The sequence below is a fragment of the Dreissena polymorpha genome, chromosome 13 (assembly GCF_020536995.1).
Source record: "Dreissena polymorpha isolate Duluth1 chromosome 13, UMN_Dpol_1.0, whole genome shotgun sequence".
In the NCBI taxonomy this organism is placed as follows: Eukaryota; Metazoa; Mollusca; class Bivalvia; order Myida; family Dreissenidae; genus Dreissena; species Dreissena polymorpha.
In genome coordinates, this window is record NC_068367.1 from 45,773,222 (window position 1) to 45,793,504 (window position 20,283).

The 20,283-nt window shown below is 35.3% G+C and overlaps 2 protein-coding genes across 2 annotated transcripts in view; one reads left to right on the forward strand and one right to left on the reverse strand.

Annotated features, from left to right (window-relative positions):
- LOC127854982 (E3 ubiquitin-protein ligase HECW2-like) overlaps positions 1 to 8,848 on the forward strand; it is an 81,876-nt gene extending 73,028 nt beyond the window's left edge. Inside the window, 4 exon segments of the mRNA XM_052390191.1 lie at positions 745 to 879; positions 1,545 to 1,671; positions 2,347 to 2,545; positions 3,122 to 8,848. Of these exon segments, the coding sequence (XP_052246151.1) occupies positions 745 to 879; positions 1,545 to 1,671; positions 2,347 to 2,545; positions 3,122 to 3,233 (573 nt within the window). The 3' untranslated portion in view covers positions 3,234 to 8,848.
- Positions 7,748 to 20,283, reverse strand: part of LOC127855015 (elongator complex protein 2-like) — a 37,267-nt gene continuing 24,731 nt past the window's right edge. The window contains 5 exon segments of the mRNA XM_052390313.1: positions 7,748 to 11,323; positions 12,691 to 12,911; positions 15,641 to 15,762; positions 18,952 to 19,111; positions 20,080 to 20,115. Coding sequence (XP_052246273.1) covers positions 11,131 to 11,323; positions 12,691 to 12,911; positions 15,641 to 15,762; positions 18,952 to 19,111; positions 20,080 to 20,115 — 732 coding nt within the window. The 3' untranslated portion in view covers positions 7,748 to 11,130.

A 20,283-nucleotide genomic window follows, 5' to 3' on the forward strand; every position in this document is an offset into this window, starting at 1 on the left:
GAAGTCACATTTATTATCCAATCTTTATGAAACTTGATCAGAACAGTTGTTCTAACAATAGCTCGAGTGAGTTTGAAAATGGTTATGGTTAGTTGAAAAACATGGCCGCCAGGGGGGGGGGCAGTTGTCCTTATATGGCTTTAGTGAAAACTTGTTGACACTATATTAGCCACATTTATTGGCCAATCTTCATGAAACTTGGTCAGAACATTTGTCCCAATGAAATTTTGCCAGAGATTGAAGCTTGGTCATATGAGCTCAAAAACTAGGTCAGAAGGTCAAATATAAAAAAACATGTTATAAGTCACTTTTTTGGTCCAAAATAATCTTCATGAATCAGCTTGCATTTTTTTCAGAATAGTCTAGTTCCTTTGGCTTTCAGGTGAGCGCCTTAGGGCCTGGTGGCCCTCTTGTTTTTGAAATGCTGTAAAGTTAAGAATACCATGACATCTCATATCTGTAATTACAACATTCTTTATTTAGAACAGTTTGTTAATGACAATGGCATCATTTTTATTCAAACTTTGATGTATGTATTTGGGGGTGTAGGTCTATTCTTTAATATTAAGTATAAGAATTTGTTGGTGAATACGGGCCCTGTGGTCTGGCTAAAACACAAACTGAATCAGTAATCTATCAGTAATAGCAAAGGTGCAGAGACATCCTTGTGTTAATACAACAAGGACACAAAATGACATTGGTACCTTTACAAATCCAGCCATTTAATTTATTCCCATGTTGCAGGTGACCGAAAGAGAGTTAAAACCAAACGGCCGCAACATCCCAGTGACCGAGAAGAACAAGAAGGAGTATCTGGAGCGGATGGTGAAATGGCGTCTGGAGCGTGGTGTGACCGAGCAGACGGACTGCATCATCAAGGTATATATCACAGAAAAAGAACGGGAAATTAACCCATTTATGCCTAGCGTCTCGAAAAAAGGCCTTGGCAAACAGCGTAGACCCAGATGAGATGCCGCATGATGCGGGGTCTCATCTGGGTCTGCGCTGTTTGCTTAAAGAAATTTCTGTAAGAAAAAGAACAAATTTTTTTTAAAAAAGAGGCGCTCTATGAGAAATGGGGCTTTTATGCATATGCGTAAAGTGTCATCCCAGATTAGCCTGTGCAGTCAACACAGGCCAATCAGACAACACTTTCCCCCTAAACTGGATTTTTGTCAAAAATAGTCTTTCTTAAAACAAAAAATACAGTAAAAGTGAAAAGTGTCGACCTTGATAAGCCTGTGCAAATTTCTTAGGCTTATCTGGGACGACACTTGACCCAGTGACTTTCTTTTTTTTTGGGGGGGGGGGGGGGCATCTTGGCTTCAAAGAGTTTTTTTCTTATTTATGTAGCCATATTAGTAACTTTTTTTTTTGGTGGCCATCTTGGATTTCTCAGCCCCCCCCCCCCCCGAAGCACTTTTGAACATTATGATTTTCATTTCACACTACAAAGCCTAACAAACATTTTGCTATGCAAAGCCCTTTGTTTATGATGTAAGACAGGTAGGGTGGTATTAACATCTCTATATCTGCACTACTAGGGCTTCCTGGAAGTGCTGGATCCCAGGATTGTGTCAGTGTTCGATGCTCGGGAACTGGAGCTCGTTATTGCGGGAACCGTTGAGATTGATATTAACGACTGGCGGAAGAACACTGAGTATAGATCAGGTAGGTGAAAAATAGTAGTGAATTTATTCTTGTATCTGTAAAGTGTCGTCCCAAATAAGTCTGTAAAGTCCACTGGCAAATCAGGGACGACACTTTCAGCCTAAATTGGATGTTTGCAAAGAAGAGACTTTCTTTAAACAAAAAATATCATAAAAGCCGAAAGTGTTGTCCCTGATAAGCCTGTGCAGGCACTTTACACAACTGCCTTTTCACAGAGCAAGGCCCATACTTATCAAGTGTACATTTGGAATCGGTAATGTGGATTTCATGCTCTCATAGTTATGCATTTACTATTGCATTTGATGTTTTAATGCATTAACCCACCAAAAACAAAGTGTCATTATTAGCAGATTATAGTTGTTTTTGCCTTTCTTAGCTTTTTTTCATACAAAAAAAATGTAGGATTTATCTTGCATAATTTTTACCTAAAACATAAAAAGACCTGTTTAAGAATAAATTAACATATTTATAGGCCTTCCAATCGTAAAAACTCAGTCATAAGTCTAGATTGTTTTCTTTAAAAAAAAAGATAAAAAAAGCAATCTGGACTTTCGAGGCGATTTATGATAATAATGATAAAATAAAAGAAAGATTGATCCTGTTGTAAATGTTGTGGAGAAAACTCGTTTATATATGACACAAAATGTATATTCATGCAAACTGCTTGTGTTTCAGGCTACCATAATTTAAATCAGGTGATAATCTGGTTCTGGGAGGCCATTGAGAAATTTGACAACGAGCGACGCCTACGCCTGCTACAGTTTGTGACTGGGACGTCCAGTATTCCATACGAGGGGTTTGCAGCCCTTAGGGGCAGCAACGGGCCGCGGAAATTCTGCATCGAGAAGTGGGGCAAAGTCACAAGTCTCCCTAGGTATGGATTGTAGATTGAAGATAGGAAGAAATTTCAAATTGACATATACTTGTGTGAGATTAATGGAAGTTTTATGCATTTCTATAGGGATAAATTAATAAATTATATATATTTTGATGAGAACAATTTACAAATTTGATTTGTTTCGATTGGATTAATTTAATAAACACATGTGTTTTCATTGATTAATTTGAATTAAAATTGATAATTCGGGGATTTATTAACAAATTTGGTATGTTTCCATTGGATTCATGAAAGCGTAACCTTGAAGCAAGTCTTTATACTGGTTTGTATTTTTTACTACAACAAAACTTAAGTACACCTGTCAGTTTGCAATTCCTGTCTTAATACATGTACTCTGTATCACATCACTATGAAGATAAAACTCTAATGGCATGCAAGGCCAGCAATAAAGCCATGACTCTATTGAATCTGAACATTCTGTTCCTAGCAAATAACTACATGGACTTGTTTTGAATTGTAAATAAAGTAAAAAGAAGTGCTCAGTAATATAAAGTCAATTAAACCCTTAACAACATAAATAGAACAAAACTCAACCTACACTTTTGGTTACAGGGCTCACACGTGTTTCAATCGACTCGACCTGCCTTCCTACACGACCTTTGACATGCTATTCGAGAAACTTGTCACGGCTGTAGAGGAGACCAGTACGTTTGGCATCGAGTGAGATCACAGGAATGAGGGACTGGATTGTTCAGCACAGATGAGTGAGATCACAGGAAAGAGGGACTGGATTGTTCAGCACAGAGCCTATATTTTGAATTCAATTAGAAAGTGTTTTTAGCTCACCTGAGCACAATTTGCTCATGGTGAGCTTTTGTGATCGCCTTTTGTCGGTGGTGCGTTGTGCGTTGTGCGACGTCAACATTTGCCTTGTTCACTCTCTAGAGACATTTATTGTCCAATCTTCATAAAATTTGGTCAGAAGATTGGTCTCATTGATATCTTGGATGAGTTCTAAAATGGTAACGTTTGCTTAAAAAACATGGTTGCCAAGGGGCAGGGCATTTTTCCTTATATGGCTAAATATGGCTATAGTAAAATCTTGTTAACTCTCTAGAGGCCACATTTATTGTCCGATCTTCATGAAATTTGGTCAGGAGATTCATCCCAATGATATCTTGAAGAGCTCCAAAGTGATGCCCGTTGGTTGAAAAACATGGCCGCCAGGGGGCGGGGCATTTTTCCTTATATGGCTATAGTAAAACCTTGTTAACACTCTAGAGGCCAAATTTATTTTCCGATCTTCATGAAATTTGGTCAGAAGATTGGTCTCAATGATATCTTGGATGAGTTAGAAAATGGTAACGTGTGCTTGAAAAACATGGCTGCCAAGGGGCCGGGCATTTTTCCTTATAGGGCTATAAATGGCTATAGTAAAATCTTGCTAACTTTCTAGAGGCCACATTTATTGTCTGATCTTCATGAAACTTGGTCAGAAGATTCATCCCAATAATATCTTGGACGAGTTTGAAAATGATGCCGGTTGGTTGAAAAACATGGCCGCCAGGGGGCGGGGCATTTTTCCTTATATGGCTATAGTAAAGCCTTGTAAAAACTCTAGAGGCCACATTTATTGTCCAATCTTCATGAAATTTGGTCAGAAGATTGGTCTAAATGATATCTTGAATGAGTTCGAAAATGGTAACGTTTGCTTGAAAAACATGGATGCCAAGGGGCGGGGCATTTTTCCTTATGGCTATATATGGCTGTAGTAAAATCTTGTTAACTTTCTAGAGGCCACATTTATTGTCCGATCTTCATGAAACTTGGTCAGAAGATTCATCAAAATAATATCTTGGATGAGTTCGAAAATGATGCTGGTTGGTTGAAAAACATGGCCGTCAGGGGGCGGGGCATTTTTCCTTATATGGCTATAGTAAAACTTGTTAACACTCTAGAGGCCACATTTATTTTTCGATCTTCATGAAACTTGGTCAGGAGATTTGCCCCAATAATATCTTGTAATCTCAGGTGAGCGACTTTGGGCCTTTCATGCCCTCTTGTTTTCTTGTTCGTATAAAAGTCCTTGACAGAAAGGAGACTGAATATTATTGGTAATAATTGCTGTAAGGATGCTGGAAGGTGTTCTTGCTGGTTTTGAACAGAAATAAGAATTATGATCTGGAATTGTGATAAGAACTTTTCACAAAATTTGTGCTAGTTTGCCTTGTCAAGCGTAGCGTTGTTCTAAACAGGAAGGATGCACTGAATGTGAATGTCATCTTCAACATTCAGTAAGGATTTCAAGCTGGAATTTAGTTATCAACAGACTTACCGGTATTGTCTTTAAGTGTACCTTTTGAAGGCATTGACTTGAATATGCTACTATAGTGAATGGATAGTTCATGTCTTTATATTCAAATTGAAGGCCGTATGATTATCGCAGTACCAACATGTTCAAAGCAATCAACACTGAAAAGAATGCGGGCCTGGAATTTTACAAGGACTTTTGTGTGTGGCTTTAATACTGAACAGATTAATTAATTGAACTGAAATAAGACTCAAACTGTATTTTGTTAAAAACTCAAAGTTAGAAACAGGAATTATATAGCTAGTCACCCTAGAGTATTGGCAAAGTTGAATGCATATTGCATACAAAACGAAAATGGATAGAAAGCCATACAAACCAGTTAACAAAACTGGATGTATTTGTGGCACCCTATCTCATATTGTTTCATCTACAATAATCATAGCCTCTGTCAGTTGTGGCATATTGGTAAATGTATTAATGTTTTCATATCACTGTTGAATACCACTATTAGAATTTGAACATTGTTAAAAAAGTGTTGGTTTTGGCCTGCAATTATGTCTTCCTTTACATAAACCATGCAACAACTGCATTTATTAAATATTCTTATTTGTTTCTCATATTAAGGGCTCAAAGGTTTCCTGTCTTTATTAACCATAATACATAATTTTCTAAAGGGGTAAAGGTACTGGTTTTGCTGATTACCATTACTCATAGAACTTCAAAATTAACTTTCTTTAACATTTTGGTTGTTTTCCCATGGTACAGGTTGTTATACCCCCATTACTGGTAATGGGGGCTATATTGGATCACTTTGTCGGTCTGTCTGTCTGTCCCAAAAATTTCATCCGATCTTCACCAAACTTGGTCAGAAGTTGTATGTAGATGATGTCAAGGTCAAGACTAAATATGGGTCATGCCGAGTCAAAAACTAGGTCACAGGGTCACTTAGTGCGTTTTAAACCGAAAGTTTGTCCGGACCATAACTATGTCATTTATCGTTAAATTTTAAAATGACTTGGTACATTTGTTCACTATCATGGTATGGTGTGTCGCGCGAAAGAAGTACGTCAACATCTCAAAGGTCAAGGTCACACTTGGAGTTCAAAGGTCAAATACATGTCCGGGCCATATCTTTATCATCTATTGTGAGATTTAAAAATCATTTGGCAAATTTGTTCACCATCATTGGACGGTGTGTCCCGAGAAAGAATTTTGTCGATATCTCCAAGGTCAAGGTCACACTTTGAGTTCAAAGACAGGTCAAATGCATGTCCGGGCCATAACCTTATCATTTATTGCGAGATTTTAAAATCATTTGGAAAACGTGTTCACCATCATTGGACGGTATGTCACGCGAAAGAATTATGTCGATATCTCCAAGGTCAAGGTCACACTTTGAGTTCAAAGATCAAAAATTGCCATAAATTAGCTTGTCCGGGCCATAACTATGTCATTCATTGCGAGATTTTAAAATCATTTGGCACATTTGCTCACCATCATTGGACAGTGTGTCGCGCGAAAGAATTACATTGATATCTCCAAGGTCAAGGTCACACTTTAAGTTCAAAGGTCAAAAATGGCCATAAATGAGCTTTCTGGGTCATAACTATGTTGTTGATTGCAAGATTTAAAAATAATTTGGCTCATTTGTTCAGCATCATTTGCCGGTGTGTCTTGGGAAAGAATTATGTTGATATCTCCAAGGTTAAGGTCAAACTTTGAGTTCAAAGGTCAAAAATGGCCATAAATGAGCTTGTCCGGGCCATAACTATGTCATTCATTGTGAGATTTTAAAATCATATGACTCATTTGTTCACCATTATTGAATGGTGTGTCGCGCGAAAGAATTACGTCAATATCTCCAAGGTCACACTGTGAGTTCAAAGGTAAAAAATGGCCGTAAATGATCTTGTCCGGGCCATAACTATGTCATTCATTGTGATATTTTAAAATTACTTGTCACATTTGTTCACAATCATTGGACAATGTGTCATGCGAAAGAATTACGTCGATATCTTGAAGGTCAAGGTCGCACTTGGAGTTCAAAAGTGAAAAATGGCCATAATTGAGCTTGTCCAGGCCATAACTATGTCATTCATTGTGAGATTTTAAAATGACTTTGTACATTAATTTTGTTCACAGTCATCGGACAGCCTGTCATGCGAAAGAATTCAAGAGTTCAAAGGTCAAAATGGCCATTAATAATAATGGCATAATAATTCTTAAAAATCACCATTTAGATTCTCTTGTTTTGTGAAAACAGCTTGCAAAATAGTCTGTGTCAATGCGGCATGTGGGGGTATACATCACGTCTGTGACAAAGCTCTAGTTTAATGAGGCAGCTTCGCTTTATTGGACGATTCAAAGGTTGTTACCCTTTATTTAAACATTATTGGTTGCTCCCCCTTATTGGGCGGATAAATGTTACCTCCCTTCTGATATGACATTCTTGTTTATTTTTCCTTATTGGATGATCAAAGATTTCGTATCTGTATCAATAATTTGATAAATGATGTTCAAACACTGCTGCCTCCTGTATAATGTATAAATTGGTTTTCAGTATTTTAACAAATTGTTAACATTATTAGAGGCATTAGTAGAAACATTTATATGTATTATATATATTATAAAAATATATTAGAAACAGCATTAGAAGCACAGCATGACAAAAAGATCATCTCCTTGTGCTGCCCTAATCTTTCAGTAAAATTTACACAAACCAATGATGCAAAATTTCTGACCTCGTAATTTACTCTATTATAAATCACAGTGATGTTATAATTGCCATGCATTTACACACACCAATGATGCAAAATTACTAACATAGTAATTTACTCTATTATAGATCACTGTGATGTTATAAATGCTATGCATTCATAGTTTAAGGGCCAATTGTTGGGCATAACAAAATGTAACTAAAACCAAACAAACTGACAAAATATTTATAAAACCAAACAAACTGACTACATGTGGAACTTTGGAATGCTTGTCAACTTTTAACAATGTTAAGAAATGGATGTAAAGAAAAGTCAAGCAAGAATATAAGGGAACTAACCATAACACTGTTGTTACTTGAACTATGCTAAAAAATCTCCCTTTTTAACAACCTTGTGCTGTAAGTATTGGAATACTTATTATGCTTTCATTTAAATGTCAACATAAAGTTTTATTAGTAAATTCAGCCAAATTACTTATTTTTTACCAGTTTTCTTGCTGGTTTATAAGAGAAAGGGAAGACTTTGATTTTTTTCGATTGTCCAGTCGGACAATACTATTATTTTTTGTCTTTCCCAGATCTTAAGTTTGTCTTGGAAAATCAGACTACCTTTATTGTCAAGCCTTGATGTACTGTTCATGTACACATCAGCACTGTGTAGGCAGAATGATAGATTTTATATCCTATTAAAGATATTCATGGATGTATTTTGTATATGGATTTTATGGTGTACAAATCATTTGAATTATAATTTATAATAGTGTTTTGTATTTGTTATATATATATTGTTGTATACCAACATGTATATTTAAATGGCATTTTTGTGTCTAATTGTTGATTAAAATAGCAACAATAATGACAGGCATTGTGCTGTTTTTGAATACTAACATGTGTTTCAAGTTTAGAAAAACTTAATGATGATTAAATCAAGAAATATTTATGTCATGAGGAAACTGTGTATGTTTCTTTTATAGTATTAAGATTATTTGATTTGGTTGTATATTATATACATTTTTATTATTTAAATAATAATATTTTAATAATCTTTGTGAAGTGATGCTTTCTATTATGTAAATAAAACAAAGTAAAAAAGCTATACACCCAAATGTACATAGACTGTATGCTGTAAATTATAGCATAGTTTCAACTTATTTACCATAATAATTTCTTAATTTTTGTTAGTAGTCTTTTTATTATTTAGTGTACAGTTTTTATTATACATGCAATCAAAAGCATGTTTATAATGATGTTGTCTTGTTTTGGAACACAATTTATTGTGGTTAAAAAAAGAAAATACTACAAACCTTTCAAATGTTGTTTTCTTTCTGTCATACATATATATAGATATATATAATATATATGAAAAGTCCAAGTCCATTTTAATTGTATACATAGTCAGAAAAAAAAGCCTTGCCCCACATGTTGTTTTAAAAGTTGCCCTTTAAGGAAAAATACCTGGCCCAATGATAGCCATGTTTATAATTAGAAATCAGGGTGCAGAATCAATGAGGTTTTCAGGGGTTTACACACGAGCTGGACAGAATGTAATCATGCCTTAAAGAATTTTATGTTTGCAAATATGTAAATTAAGTTATTGAAATACATTTGCAAAAATCTACAGTGAATAAAAGACACTTTTTCTTGCAGTTTGTGCTGATAAGGTATAAGAATAAATCCTTAAATACGTCTGAAATCGTTGACAATACGTTGCGTGAAACATAACCGGCCATTTACTGTGTACAACTTATGCAGTAAAAATGACATTTTTTAGCAAGAACACATGCTTATTAAATAAAGTAATTCTAATGTATATCACATTGCCATAAACAGCATAAAAATCTGTATTTTATGCACTAGTTGAAATTCTTAAGAAAACTTGTTTGTAAAAGTTATTTGAAATAAAGCACCGTTTACAGTCGTGTTAAATCTATCAAAGTTAAAAAGTGGAACCCCAAAAAGTCACGTGATACTGCACCCTGAAATATGAATGGTAAATTAAGGACCATCCATGGTTCATTCATTGAGTATATGGTATTTTGTTTATCAGTACATTGTTGGCTTGCAGTGTCTAATCAGGGTAGTAAGCCCTTGAGCACTTTGTGTAAGTTGATTTCAGATCATTCAAGCGGTCATTTTTGTACAATTTCTGAGTTAATATGACTGAATCTAAAAATGTCCTCTCTGTTGGACTGGATATTGGAAGAAAACTAAAATTGTATGGACTATTCTAGAGCCCACGAAAGCAAACCAATAAACCCAACTTCTATAAACAGGAGCCAAATATTGTGTACATATAAGCTGTCACACAACAAAGCTTGCATTAGTTATATCAATGATGACATCTGGAGACCACATTACCAAAATCATTTGTGTATATGGTGTGCCTTCATGTTACCATAGCCACGTATAACAAGAGATGTGTTTGTCAGAAACACAATGCCCCCTACTGCACTGCTTTGAAGCCATATATTTGACCTTGAAGGATGACCTTGACCTTTCACCACTCGAAATGTGCAGCTCCATGAGATACACATGCATGCCAAATATCAAGTTGCTATCTTCAATATTGAAAAAGTTATGGGCAATGTTAAAGTTTTCGGACGGACGCACATACTGACAGACGGACAGTTCAACTGATCTATGTCCCCGGGGCATAAAAATGATAATCTATCAACACCAACAAACTTTCTTATCATTTGGTGCATGTCCACCATTTGTCTACAATTTAAAAGAACTTTACAAGAAATATTTGCATGAAACATTATCATTATGTCATAACAATGCATGTTTGTATTTTCTGTAATAATTTATTTCTAAGGATAAAGCATGTACCAATAATCTTATCACTTCCTTTTCAAAGGGAGGAACAACAAATGAACGAAATAAAATAATTTGTAATTTCCAATAAACCACAAGAAAACATAAGAACATGTATAACAGTTCATAGCATTGTCATGCGTTTAATTTGTTCTTTATTTAAGTTCTCCTTTTTGAGTATGTGAATTACAAGACAACAGCTCAAAACAAGTTGTTGGTTTGATCGTTTGAACAGTTAACAGTAAAATGGCTGAACTCAATACTTTGACATCATTTAATTTCGTTGACATGGAATTTCTTAGATTCATGAGTTGGCATATTTGTTGGCTCTTTTTATGTGTGGATTTTGTATGTCTGAGGTAAGACTTAGGGCATATTTGTCTGTTGAATATTTGATTTGGTCATTGATGGACCCCACACAAATCCTCACACATAATTTAATGTCAAGAAAATAATTGTGATTCCATTTCAGTTAATTTAAATGCTTCTAAATTTACTTTTTTGAAATTCATATCACTGTAACTGTATTTTCCACATACTTTTTCACATTATTACAAAAAATTAATTTTTTCTATGATACTTGATCAGCAAAAGCCCTGAATATAAGCATTTCCAAACAGAACACAAATCAAATTTAATTGCAATTTTTTTCCACATAAATCACATCTAGAGCTTCCCTGTTTCTGAGAGCTTCAACCACCACAGATTGTATACAAAACAACTGCACATAACAATCATCACTCCCCCCCCCCCCCAAATTACACCCACAGCCCACAGTTAAGCACACTTAGTCAATAGACTCAGTCTGATGTTAAATATTTTCACCGAATGGTCCGAACTACAACTGGCCAGCTGTAACCAGTCTTCTTTGTCCTTGGCCTTTGCCATAGCTGGGTTGTTGTCATGGATGCCTGCTAGTCCCAGGCACGGTCTAAACTTGAGACGCTTCACCGTCTTATGATGGGCCAGGCTGGTGATTAGTTAAAAACAGTTATTGGCCATTGATAAAAGTGATGGTAAGTAAGGCTTTAAGTGAAAGATATTTTAAGAGCTTTGTGGCCCAGAATAATTATTCTAGTAACCTCTAGAGATATCTTTATTTAGGTATGCAAAATAGTAAAGATGCTTACAACAATAATTACTCAAAAGTCAATAATTATCATGTGCAAACAACTGATATAATGATAAGAGTTATAATATGTGGGAATTTATGTTTTCAAGCACAATTTATTATATTTTTATATGGCCCAAAATTGCAGACTGAGAACATTTTTGAAAACCATAAGAATGAAACTGAAAGCTTATTGAAAGTTATTTTTATGTGACAACAAAGAGTCAAGAACTATACTCTGCCACCATCTACATGGATGTTAACACTTTCTTTAAGCCACACATTGACAAAATCATGTCGCACTTACTTACTTTATGTTTTCCCTTAATTTCAATCACAGTAATCTAGTATAGTAATCCATGTACAGTTTAACCTGTCCTATCAAGAGGCTATGTTGAAAAAGCGGTAACCAATAGTAAGCAATCAGTAAAGATTTCTCCTGACAAAAATCAGTCATTACATCTGTATTTAACATTCATCTATTATATGCAGTCAAAGGCCAGTACTTTCACAATGAAAGCCATTCCTTCATCCTGTTTAGCAGTTATGAGTCAATCATTCCAAGGTGTGAAAACTAAACATTCAAATTGATCGAAATTGTTTAGTATGCGCCTGTGACGTCAAGCATCTATTGTACATCTATTGTGCTGATAAAAAAAATTGATTACGGTATCTCCCTTATGATACATTAAGTGCAGCTCTCTGTGAGAAAGCAGGCTCTAAGGTGTTGAGGTTTGTTTTACTGTGATCATAACAATAAAATCATCAAAATTAATATCAGAGTATGTTACACGTTTTAAATAATAATCATTAATTCAAGAGTCTGAACAGAATTTGGATGTAATGGCAGGTGAATTAAGTTTTTGAAAGTGCAGAATGTGCATATACTATAATTCATATATTTCATATAATTCAAAATCAAAGCGCTGACTGATCTGACAATGAGCCTGCCAGCTCAGACAAGTTTATCAGATATTGAACCCTTCCAAAGAAAAATTCATTTATGCCAGCAGGCAAGTGGAATTGTACATCTTTGATTTAACAAAATGCAATCAATAAAAGGTCAAAAGTACAAATAGATGGAAAATTCCAAGAAAACAATTGAACAGAATGATAGCTGTTATAAGGTGGCTAATAGAGACAGGCTAAAGTGTATCAATGCTGTTTTAGACAATCACAAGTACATTTTGAATGCTCCTTGATAAAATTATAAGTCCAAAGGATACCTGTTGTCAAGGGTAACAAGCTGTTGCCAAGGTGAATTTCTCCCTAGCAACCAACTGTACAGCAGTATCTGGCCATTGTCCATTCCCACAGCAACCAGATAACTTCCGTCTGCCAAACACATGTGTGCAGAATCAACAGCTGTTGCAGAGTCTGCTACATCTAGCTTTCCTGCCAGTTTGGGCTCTTTGTCGTCTGCTGCAGGGCAGTACCAGACAGCCACCTGAGGTCACACAAGTAACTGTAAGGTTCCAATTGTCACTCAGGTCAGAACATTACATTTGTAAACTATCAATGGGAGATCTGAAATTAGAGCAAGACATCGCAATATTGCCTTTTTTCATACTGGCCAAAGTGTTTACGCTATCCGATTCTTCAATAGAAAAAAGCTATTTGATTTTAAACTTTAAGAAGGTGGATAGCTTTCTAATATTTTTTTTTTTTAATGAAGCTCCACAAAGTAGCTGGGTGTTTCAAAATTACAGTAAAACAGCCGGGTGATTAACCCACCTCTCAGGTCTAAGTAAAAATCTTAAACACCATGAAGACATCAATTATGATTTGGAACTAAAAGAAATTGTTGGCTTGAAAATACATGATGCATTCACCAAGAAGGCCAAAACGAACCTGGTCAACCTATAAAATGGAGCGTGGCCAGTGTCGATTAACTGGATTGATTTTAGCAATCTTTGTAGAAAACCACAATCTGATGTCACATACCAAATATGAATGGCCATTGCTATGTGGTTTCAGTAAAGCTTTTTAAAACAGTTATTATAGTTCAATATACAAATTCAAACCCCACACACTTAGGCAGGGCCAAAGAATCACAAAATGATGTTAAATGCCAACACAAATATAACACCTCTTTGTCGCCTTGTGTTCTAGAATTTAACAGATGTTTCTCTATACAAGTCATTAAGTCAATATAAACTATATTACTCTTTAAAGGGGCCTTTTCACATTTTGGTAAATTGACAAAATTAAAAAAAAATCGCAATTTTTCGTTGTAGTAATGATATTTGTGAGGAAACAGTGATACTGAATATTTACCATGCTCGTAAATATACATTATATGCATCTTTTGGCGATTTAAAAACCTGAAAATTATAAAGCCTTGCAACACGAAACTAGAGCTGTAACGATTCGGTTCGATGCATCGAAACACCGGTTCAACGCCGCCGATTTGATTTCGATACCAATACAGCCAATTTCATTCGATTCATCGCAACCTGAGTGATCCCCATTTTAAAACTTACTTTTCAAATCCGTCGTCTAAACGTTCTTGTCATTTGTAATACGTCTTGAGATTGGTCAAAAGCTAATATGGCATCCAATGAATGAATGAATAACATGCTGAGCATTACATCAACCGGTAAAATGGCTTCTTTTTTCTTAAACCACGCTGAAAGACGCACCGTCAAAATTAAAATCAAAAGTATGGGAACATTTCGGGTTTCGCGAAGGTTTTGATGCAAAGGCAACTTGCAAAACATGTTTTGTTGACGTAAATTGAGATCAGTCAGTTGGTTTGTTTACTAAACTGTTTGCATTCTGTTAAGAAGTCAACTGGAAGTTGTTTATATATTTGCATGATTTTTTGTTTTTTGTTTTTTTCTGTTAAACACATGTGATACATTTTGCATTATATGTTATTTAAGAATAAATCAACCGGAAGTTTTGTTCAATAAATTGGTTACTCATAAAACAATGTGCGTTTTAAAATTTTATTTAAAAAATTAAACACTTTAAATGTACAACATAATAACTTAATAAGTTAATTACAAATACCAAACGTATTAATTCATGCCCTGGACAAACCAAACATGAAATAGTTTGCAAAATAAGCAGCAAATAATTCAATTTGAATCGAATCGAAAAAATCGAATCGGACCAGATGGTATCGAAATCGAATCGAATGATGTGTGAATCGTTACAGCTTTGAATGACAAACTTCAATACATGCCAAAGTCTGTGAAAAGTGTTGCCAGTTTTTACCCCAGGGTCATGATTTGAACAAACTTTTCAGAAGAACACTACCTGATGTCACCAAATATTAAAGCTGTAGGGAATGTGTTTTCAAAGAAGAAGATTCTTAAGTTATCATGCTACATAGCTCTATATAAATAGTGTCACCTCTGGGGCTCGGCAAGTTTTGACCCGAATTACATTATATGAATAAACATTTTACAAAACTTCTCTCTCATGTTTAATACAAAATGTCAAAGACTTTTGGTTTAAACTTATTAGATTTTTTAAAGTTATGGTTGTCAGGACTGCTAACAGATGTTACATACCAAATATCAAAGCTCTGGACTAGCGGTTTCAGAGATTTTTACAATTATTATGTAACATATGAATAAATAAATCATATGACCCTTTGGGTAGGCCAATAAGAACCCTAGAGGCATGGTCTTAACAACACTTTTATACAGGCCAAATTCATAAAGTACCTCACCAATTATTTAATCCCTGACCCTTAAGATTTCAGAGAAGATTTTTTATGTTATTTTTTATTAAATTATGTACATTTAAAGAAGATTTTAAATATTATGTACAGTATAATTCTACATAAATATTTTATACCTTGGGGTGTGGCCAGTTTAATATAGTGTTAAGATTTTTTTTAAACTAAGTAGAGGACCACTATACAATGTCAACCACCAATATTAAGCCCTTGACCCTTAATCATTAAGAACAGGTTTTTTTCATTTTAAAAATCTATTTTGACATCTGGTGACCTTCAAATGCAGTGGACTGGAACAATTTCAATATCACTGAAAGTGGGTCTTTCAAGGTCATACCTGTCAAGGTTCATTAAATATGCAAACAGTAAAGGAATAAGTTTGAATAAAAAGTTTAGAACTGATGCACCATGCATGCGGGCCACAATGGGGTCCCAAAAGCCATCCCTCCCCTCTGCACTACAACAGATGATCTGATAGAATGCACCTTTTTGTCCCTGGATGCAGTGAAGAAGTATTTGTCATCAGGTGCCCAGCAGCAAGACCAGATGATCCTTGTATGGACGCTGGTTCTGTTCTCTGTGTGCATGACGTGCTCAAACTGCAACTCTAGAACAACACAGGACAATACTTAACATGCTTAACCCTTTACCCCTTAAGATACACTTAACCCTTTACCCCTTAAGATACACTTAACCCTTTACCCCTTAAGATACACTTAACCCTTTACCCCTTAAGATACACTTAACCCTTTACCACTTAAGATACACTTAACCCTTTACCCCTTAAGATACACTTAACCCTTTACCCCTTAAGATACACTTAACCCTTTACCCCTTAAGATACACTTAACCCTTTACCACTTAAGATACACTTAACCCTTTACCACTTAAGATACACTTAACCCTTTACCACTTAAGATACACTTAACCCTTTACCACTTAAGATACACTTAACCCTTTACCACTTAAGATACACTTAACCCTTTACCACTTAAGATACACTTAACCCTTTACCACTTAAGATACACTTAACCCTTTACCACTTAAGATACACTTAACCCTTTACCACTTAAGATACACTTAACCCTCTACCACTTAAGATACACTTAACCCTTTACCACTTAAGATACACTTAACCCTTTACCACTTAAGATACACTTAACCCTTTACCACTTAAGATACACTTAACCCTTTACCACTTAAGATACACTTAACCCTTTACCACTTAAGATAGACTTAACCCTTTACCACTTAAGATATACTTATCCCTTTACCACTTAAGATACATATTTTCACGGATTTGTAGTCCCTTAGAAAGTCAAATTACATTAAAGACCTTTCTTTGAAAAAAATCAAAGAAAATGCTAATTTTTGAAATTCAGCAGACAACATTTTAGCAGACGACAAATTTACAGCATGCAAAGGGCTTAAGTATCCTCCCAGATAAGCATGTGCAGTCTTCATGCCTAAAGTGTCCTCCCCAGATAAGCATGTGCAGTCTTCATGCCTAAAGTGTCCTCCCCAGATAAGCATGTGCAGTCTTCATGCCTAAAGTATCCTCCCAGATAAGCATGTGCAGTCTTCATGCCTAAAGTATCCTCCCAGATAAGCATGTGCAGTCTTCAGAGGCTTATCAGGGACAACACTTACCACTTTGATAGAATTGGGTTTTAAGGCAATCTTAAGATTTAGGTCTGTTGAGGCAGTAAGTGTCATCCCTGATTATTGTGTGCAGACTGCACAGGCTAACTTAGCAGGACACTTTATGCACATGCATTAAAGGCAGTTTTCCCAGCAAAAGGTTCAAATATGTCTGAATGCATTTTATATAATAATCAGAGGCAGTATTCACAAAATTCTAAAGTAATCTCAACTTAAGAGGTATTTAAGTGAAATTTTTTAAATAAAACATGCTATGAAAACTCCTGTGTTTTCTTCTCACAAAAGGTGAAAATAACCATCAGTTAAGATATATTTTATTGTTTTACTTTTTATGCATGACAGCGTATACCCAACATAGCAACAGGCTTCAAAGGAATTTTATCACTTTATGGAGTCATCTTAAAGGGACCGTCAACCGCGATTGACGAAAAAAGAAAAGTTCTAAAATACCGTATTTTTTTTTAATTATTAGTTTATATTGATTAAAATATCAAGACTGGTATATTACATTACTTGGAAAAACTTGGAAAGTTTTCATATTCTCAGTATAAATGTATTCTGTAATTAATTTTACTGGGTACAGGTACCAGGTAGCTACCAGTTAACTATAAATAACGCAAGTAGATTGATCATCATCGTCACGTAGTAAACCCAGAAATGCAAATTGTGCATGCTTAGTGAATTGTATATATTTTATATATAAACTGATCAATCTACTTGCGTTATTTATAGTGTGTATATTGTAATGTCACCTATTTTCGTGATGTCCTTTTGATTTCACATTGCAAAATTGTATTAACAAATATACTGAAAATATGAACTTTTTTCAAGTAATGTAATATACCAGTCAGTGATATACAAGGGTTTGTATATTTTAAATTATTACAAGCCTTAACTCCAATTTACTGGCCTGTCAACAAGGGAAAACTTTTGTGACAACTCTGCTGTCCTAAAATTATGCTTCTTGAAGTTTTAGCTGTTATTGTCATTGAAGTTGCCGTTGCATTGTGGGTATGGTGAACGCCTGGCAACCGGGAGGTCACTTTTTTTATCCCTACTTGAAAGTGTTCCCCGAAGAATACCAAGTACTGGCCCTACCCTGTACACAGACAGCAACCCAAGACCTTCTCAATAAGTCGCAGGCTTTCTATTCAAATCAGCTATAAATAAATAGGTTAAAACTAGTGACCTGAAAATTAATAGGGGTCATCTGCCAGTCATGAGCAATGTACCTATGAAGTTTCATGATCCTAGGCCTAAGCATTCTTGAGTTATCATCCGGAAACCATTTTACTATTTCGAGTCACTGTGACCTTGACCTTTGACCTAGTGACCTGAAAATCAATAGGGTTCATGTGCCAGTCATGAGCAATGTACCTATGAAGTTTCATGATCCTAGGCCTAAGCATTCTTGAGTTATCATCCGGAAACCATTTTACTATTTCGAGTCACTGTGACCTTGACCTTTGACCTAGTGACCTGAAAATCAATACGGGTCATCTGCCAGTCATGAGAAATGTACCTATGAAGTTTCATGATCCTAGGCCTAAGCATTCTTGAGTTATCAGCCGGAAACCATTTTACTATTTCGAGTCACTGTGACCTTGACCTTTGACCTAGTGACCTGAAAATCAATACGGGTCATCTGCCAGTCATGAGCAATGTACCAATGAAGTTTCATGATCCTAGGCCTAAGCATTCTTGAGTTATCATCCGGAAACCATTTTACTATTTGGAGTCACTGTGACCTTGACCTTTGACCTAGTGACCTGAAAATCAATAGGGATCATCAATGTACCTATGAAGTTTCATGATCCTAGGCATAAGCGTTCTTGAGAGTTATCATCCTGAAACCATCTGGTTGACCGACCGAACGACCGACATGTGCAAAACAATATACCCCCTCTTCTTCGAAGGGGGGCATAATAAGTGTTGGAACTGTGGTATAAAGCAAACCCAGACACTTAAATAAAATAATTCTTAATGATTTATAGAAAATTATTAAATAATACAAATTATTACATATAATGCATCCTTTCAGGTTGTTTTTATTAATTCCTAAATCATACTTTCATTTCTTTGCCACATTCAGCCAATACCCCACAATACCAAAAAACAATCAAATTGCGTTCACCTGATACTGGAGCCTCTGCATTTCCTCGCTTGTACATGTACCAGGTTCTGTCCCTGGACACAGTCAGCAGGTACTCTCCAGACTTTGAGAACGCTATCTGGGTCACCGTGAGAGCATGACCTTCTAAGGTCATGACCTGTTGCCAGGTTGCCGTGTCCCACTAATATCACAGACGCAACATCAGTCCCTGGTTGCCTGGTAACATGTACAGTATGACACTGTGTCATGACAACCTGAACTATATTACTAAATGAGATTAGTGAAATGAAAGACAGGTAAACTGTAACTCCAATTTAATGCAGATGACGGGGTATACTACTTTTCTTGGACATATATATCTCCTAATCCCACAGTTGTTTTTTTCACCATTTTGGGAATGGTCGCGGGTCACTATGGATTGGGATATATCATTTTCACTTAAATTGGGAAATGAATGTTGTTGATTTTTTGCTTACAAATACTTTAAAATTGATAATAAAAGTGATTTCAATATTATATTTTCTAAGATTCAACTAATAGAGCTGGAATTGGAGATGAATGACATGATAAGACTTATTAAAAAAATATTCGTCTTTGGAAACCTTCAATTGGGATTTTTAAGGTCCCGTTTGTAAACAAAAATAAATATGGAATGGGTCCCCCAAGCGGACCGAAATTTGAACTGAAAAAACACACTGTCCCATGTAATCATTACTTCAAATAAAAAAAAAGTTCTAGCCACTAAAGATAATAAAAAATGTGTTGAAGAACTTTATAAACACAAAAACATGCCATAAGTGTCAAGTATTAAATGAAATATGGGAAGGGGATTTTCCAATTGAATATGTGCAAATCATGTCACACCATGTGGGCACATTGGGTACTGTACTGCTATAATTAACAGCCAATCAATAAGTGGATTTAAATTTAGATTAAATGCAACATGCATAACCTATTTTCTAGAAACCGGGCAAATGAGAATCTCAAATTATTGTAATTAATAAACATACAGTGGTATGTTTCAAATTGTCTTTAGTGCTGGTTGTTCTTTGCCTTTCCAATTGAATTAAAGCATTCAATACTTAAACAAAAGATGGTTGTCACAAGACCTTGACCTTTGATCTGAAAATAGTAAGGGAGTCATGTAACCATTAAACAATTTGCATGATCTTGGGTCAAAGCTTTCTTAAGATATTGTGTGAAAGAGCAAATGAATTTGCTTTAACAAGCCCCTGTGATATTGATCTTTGACCTGTTGACCTCATATTAATTAGCATCATTCTTTCCTCCCAAGGAAACAGCATACCAGTTAAGACAATCCTTGCTCAAAGTGTTCTCTATTCAAGAAGAAAC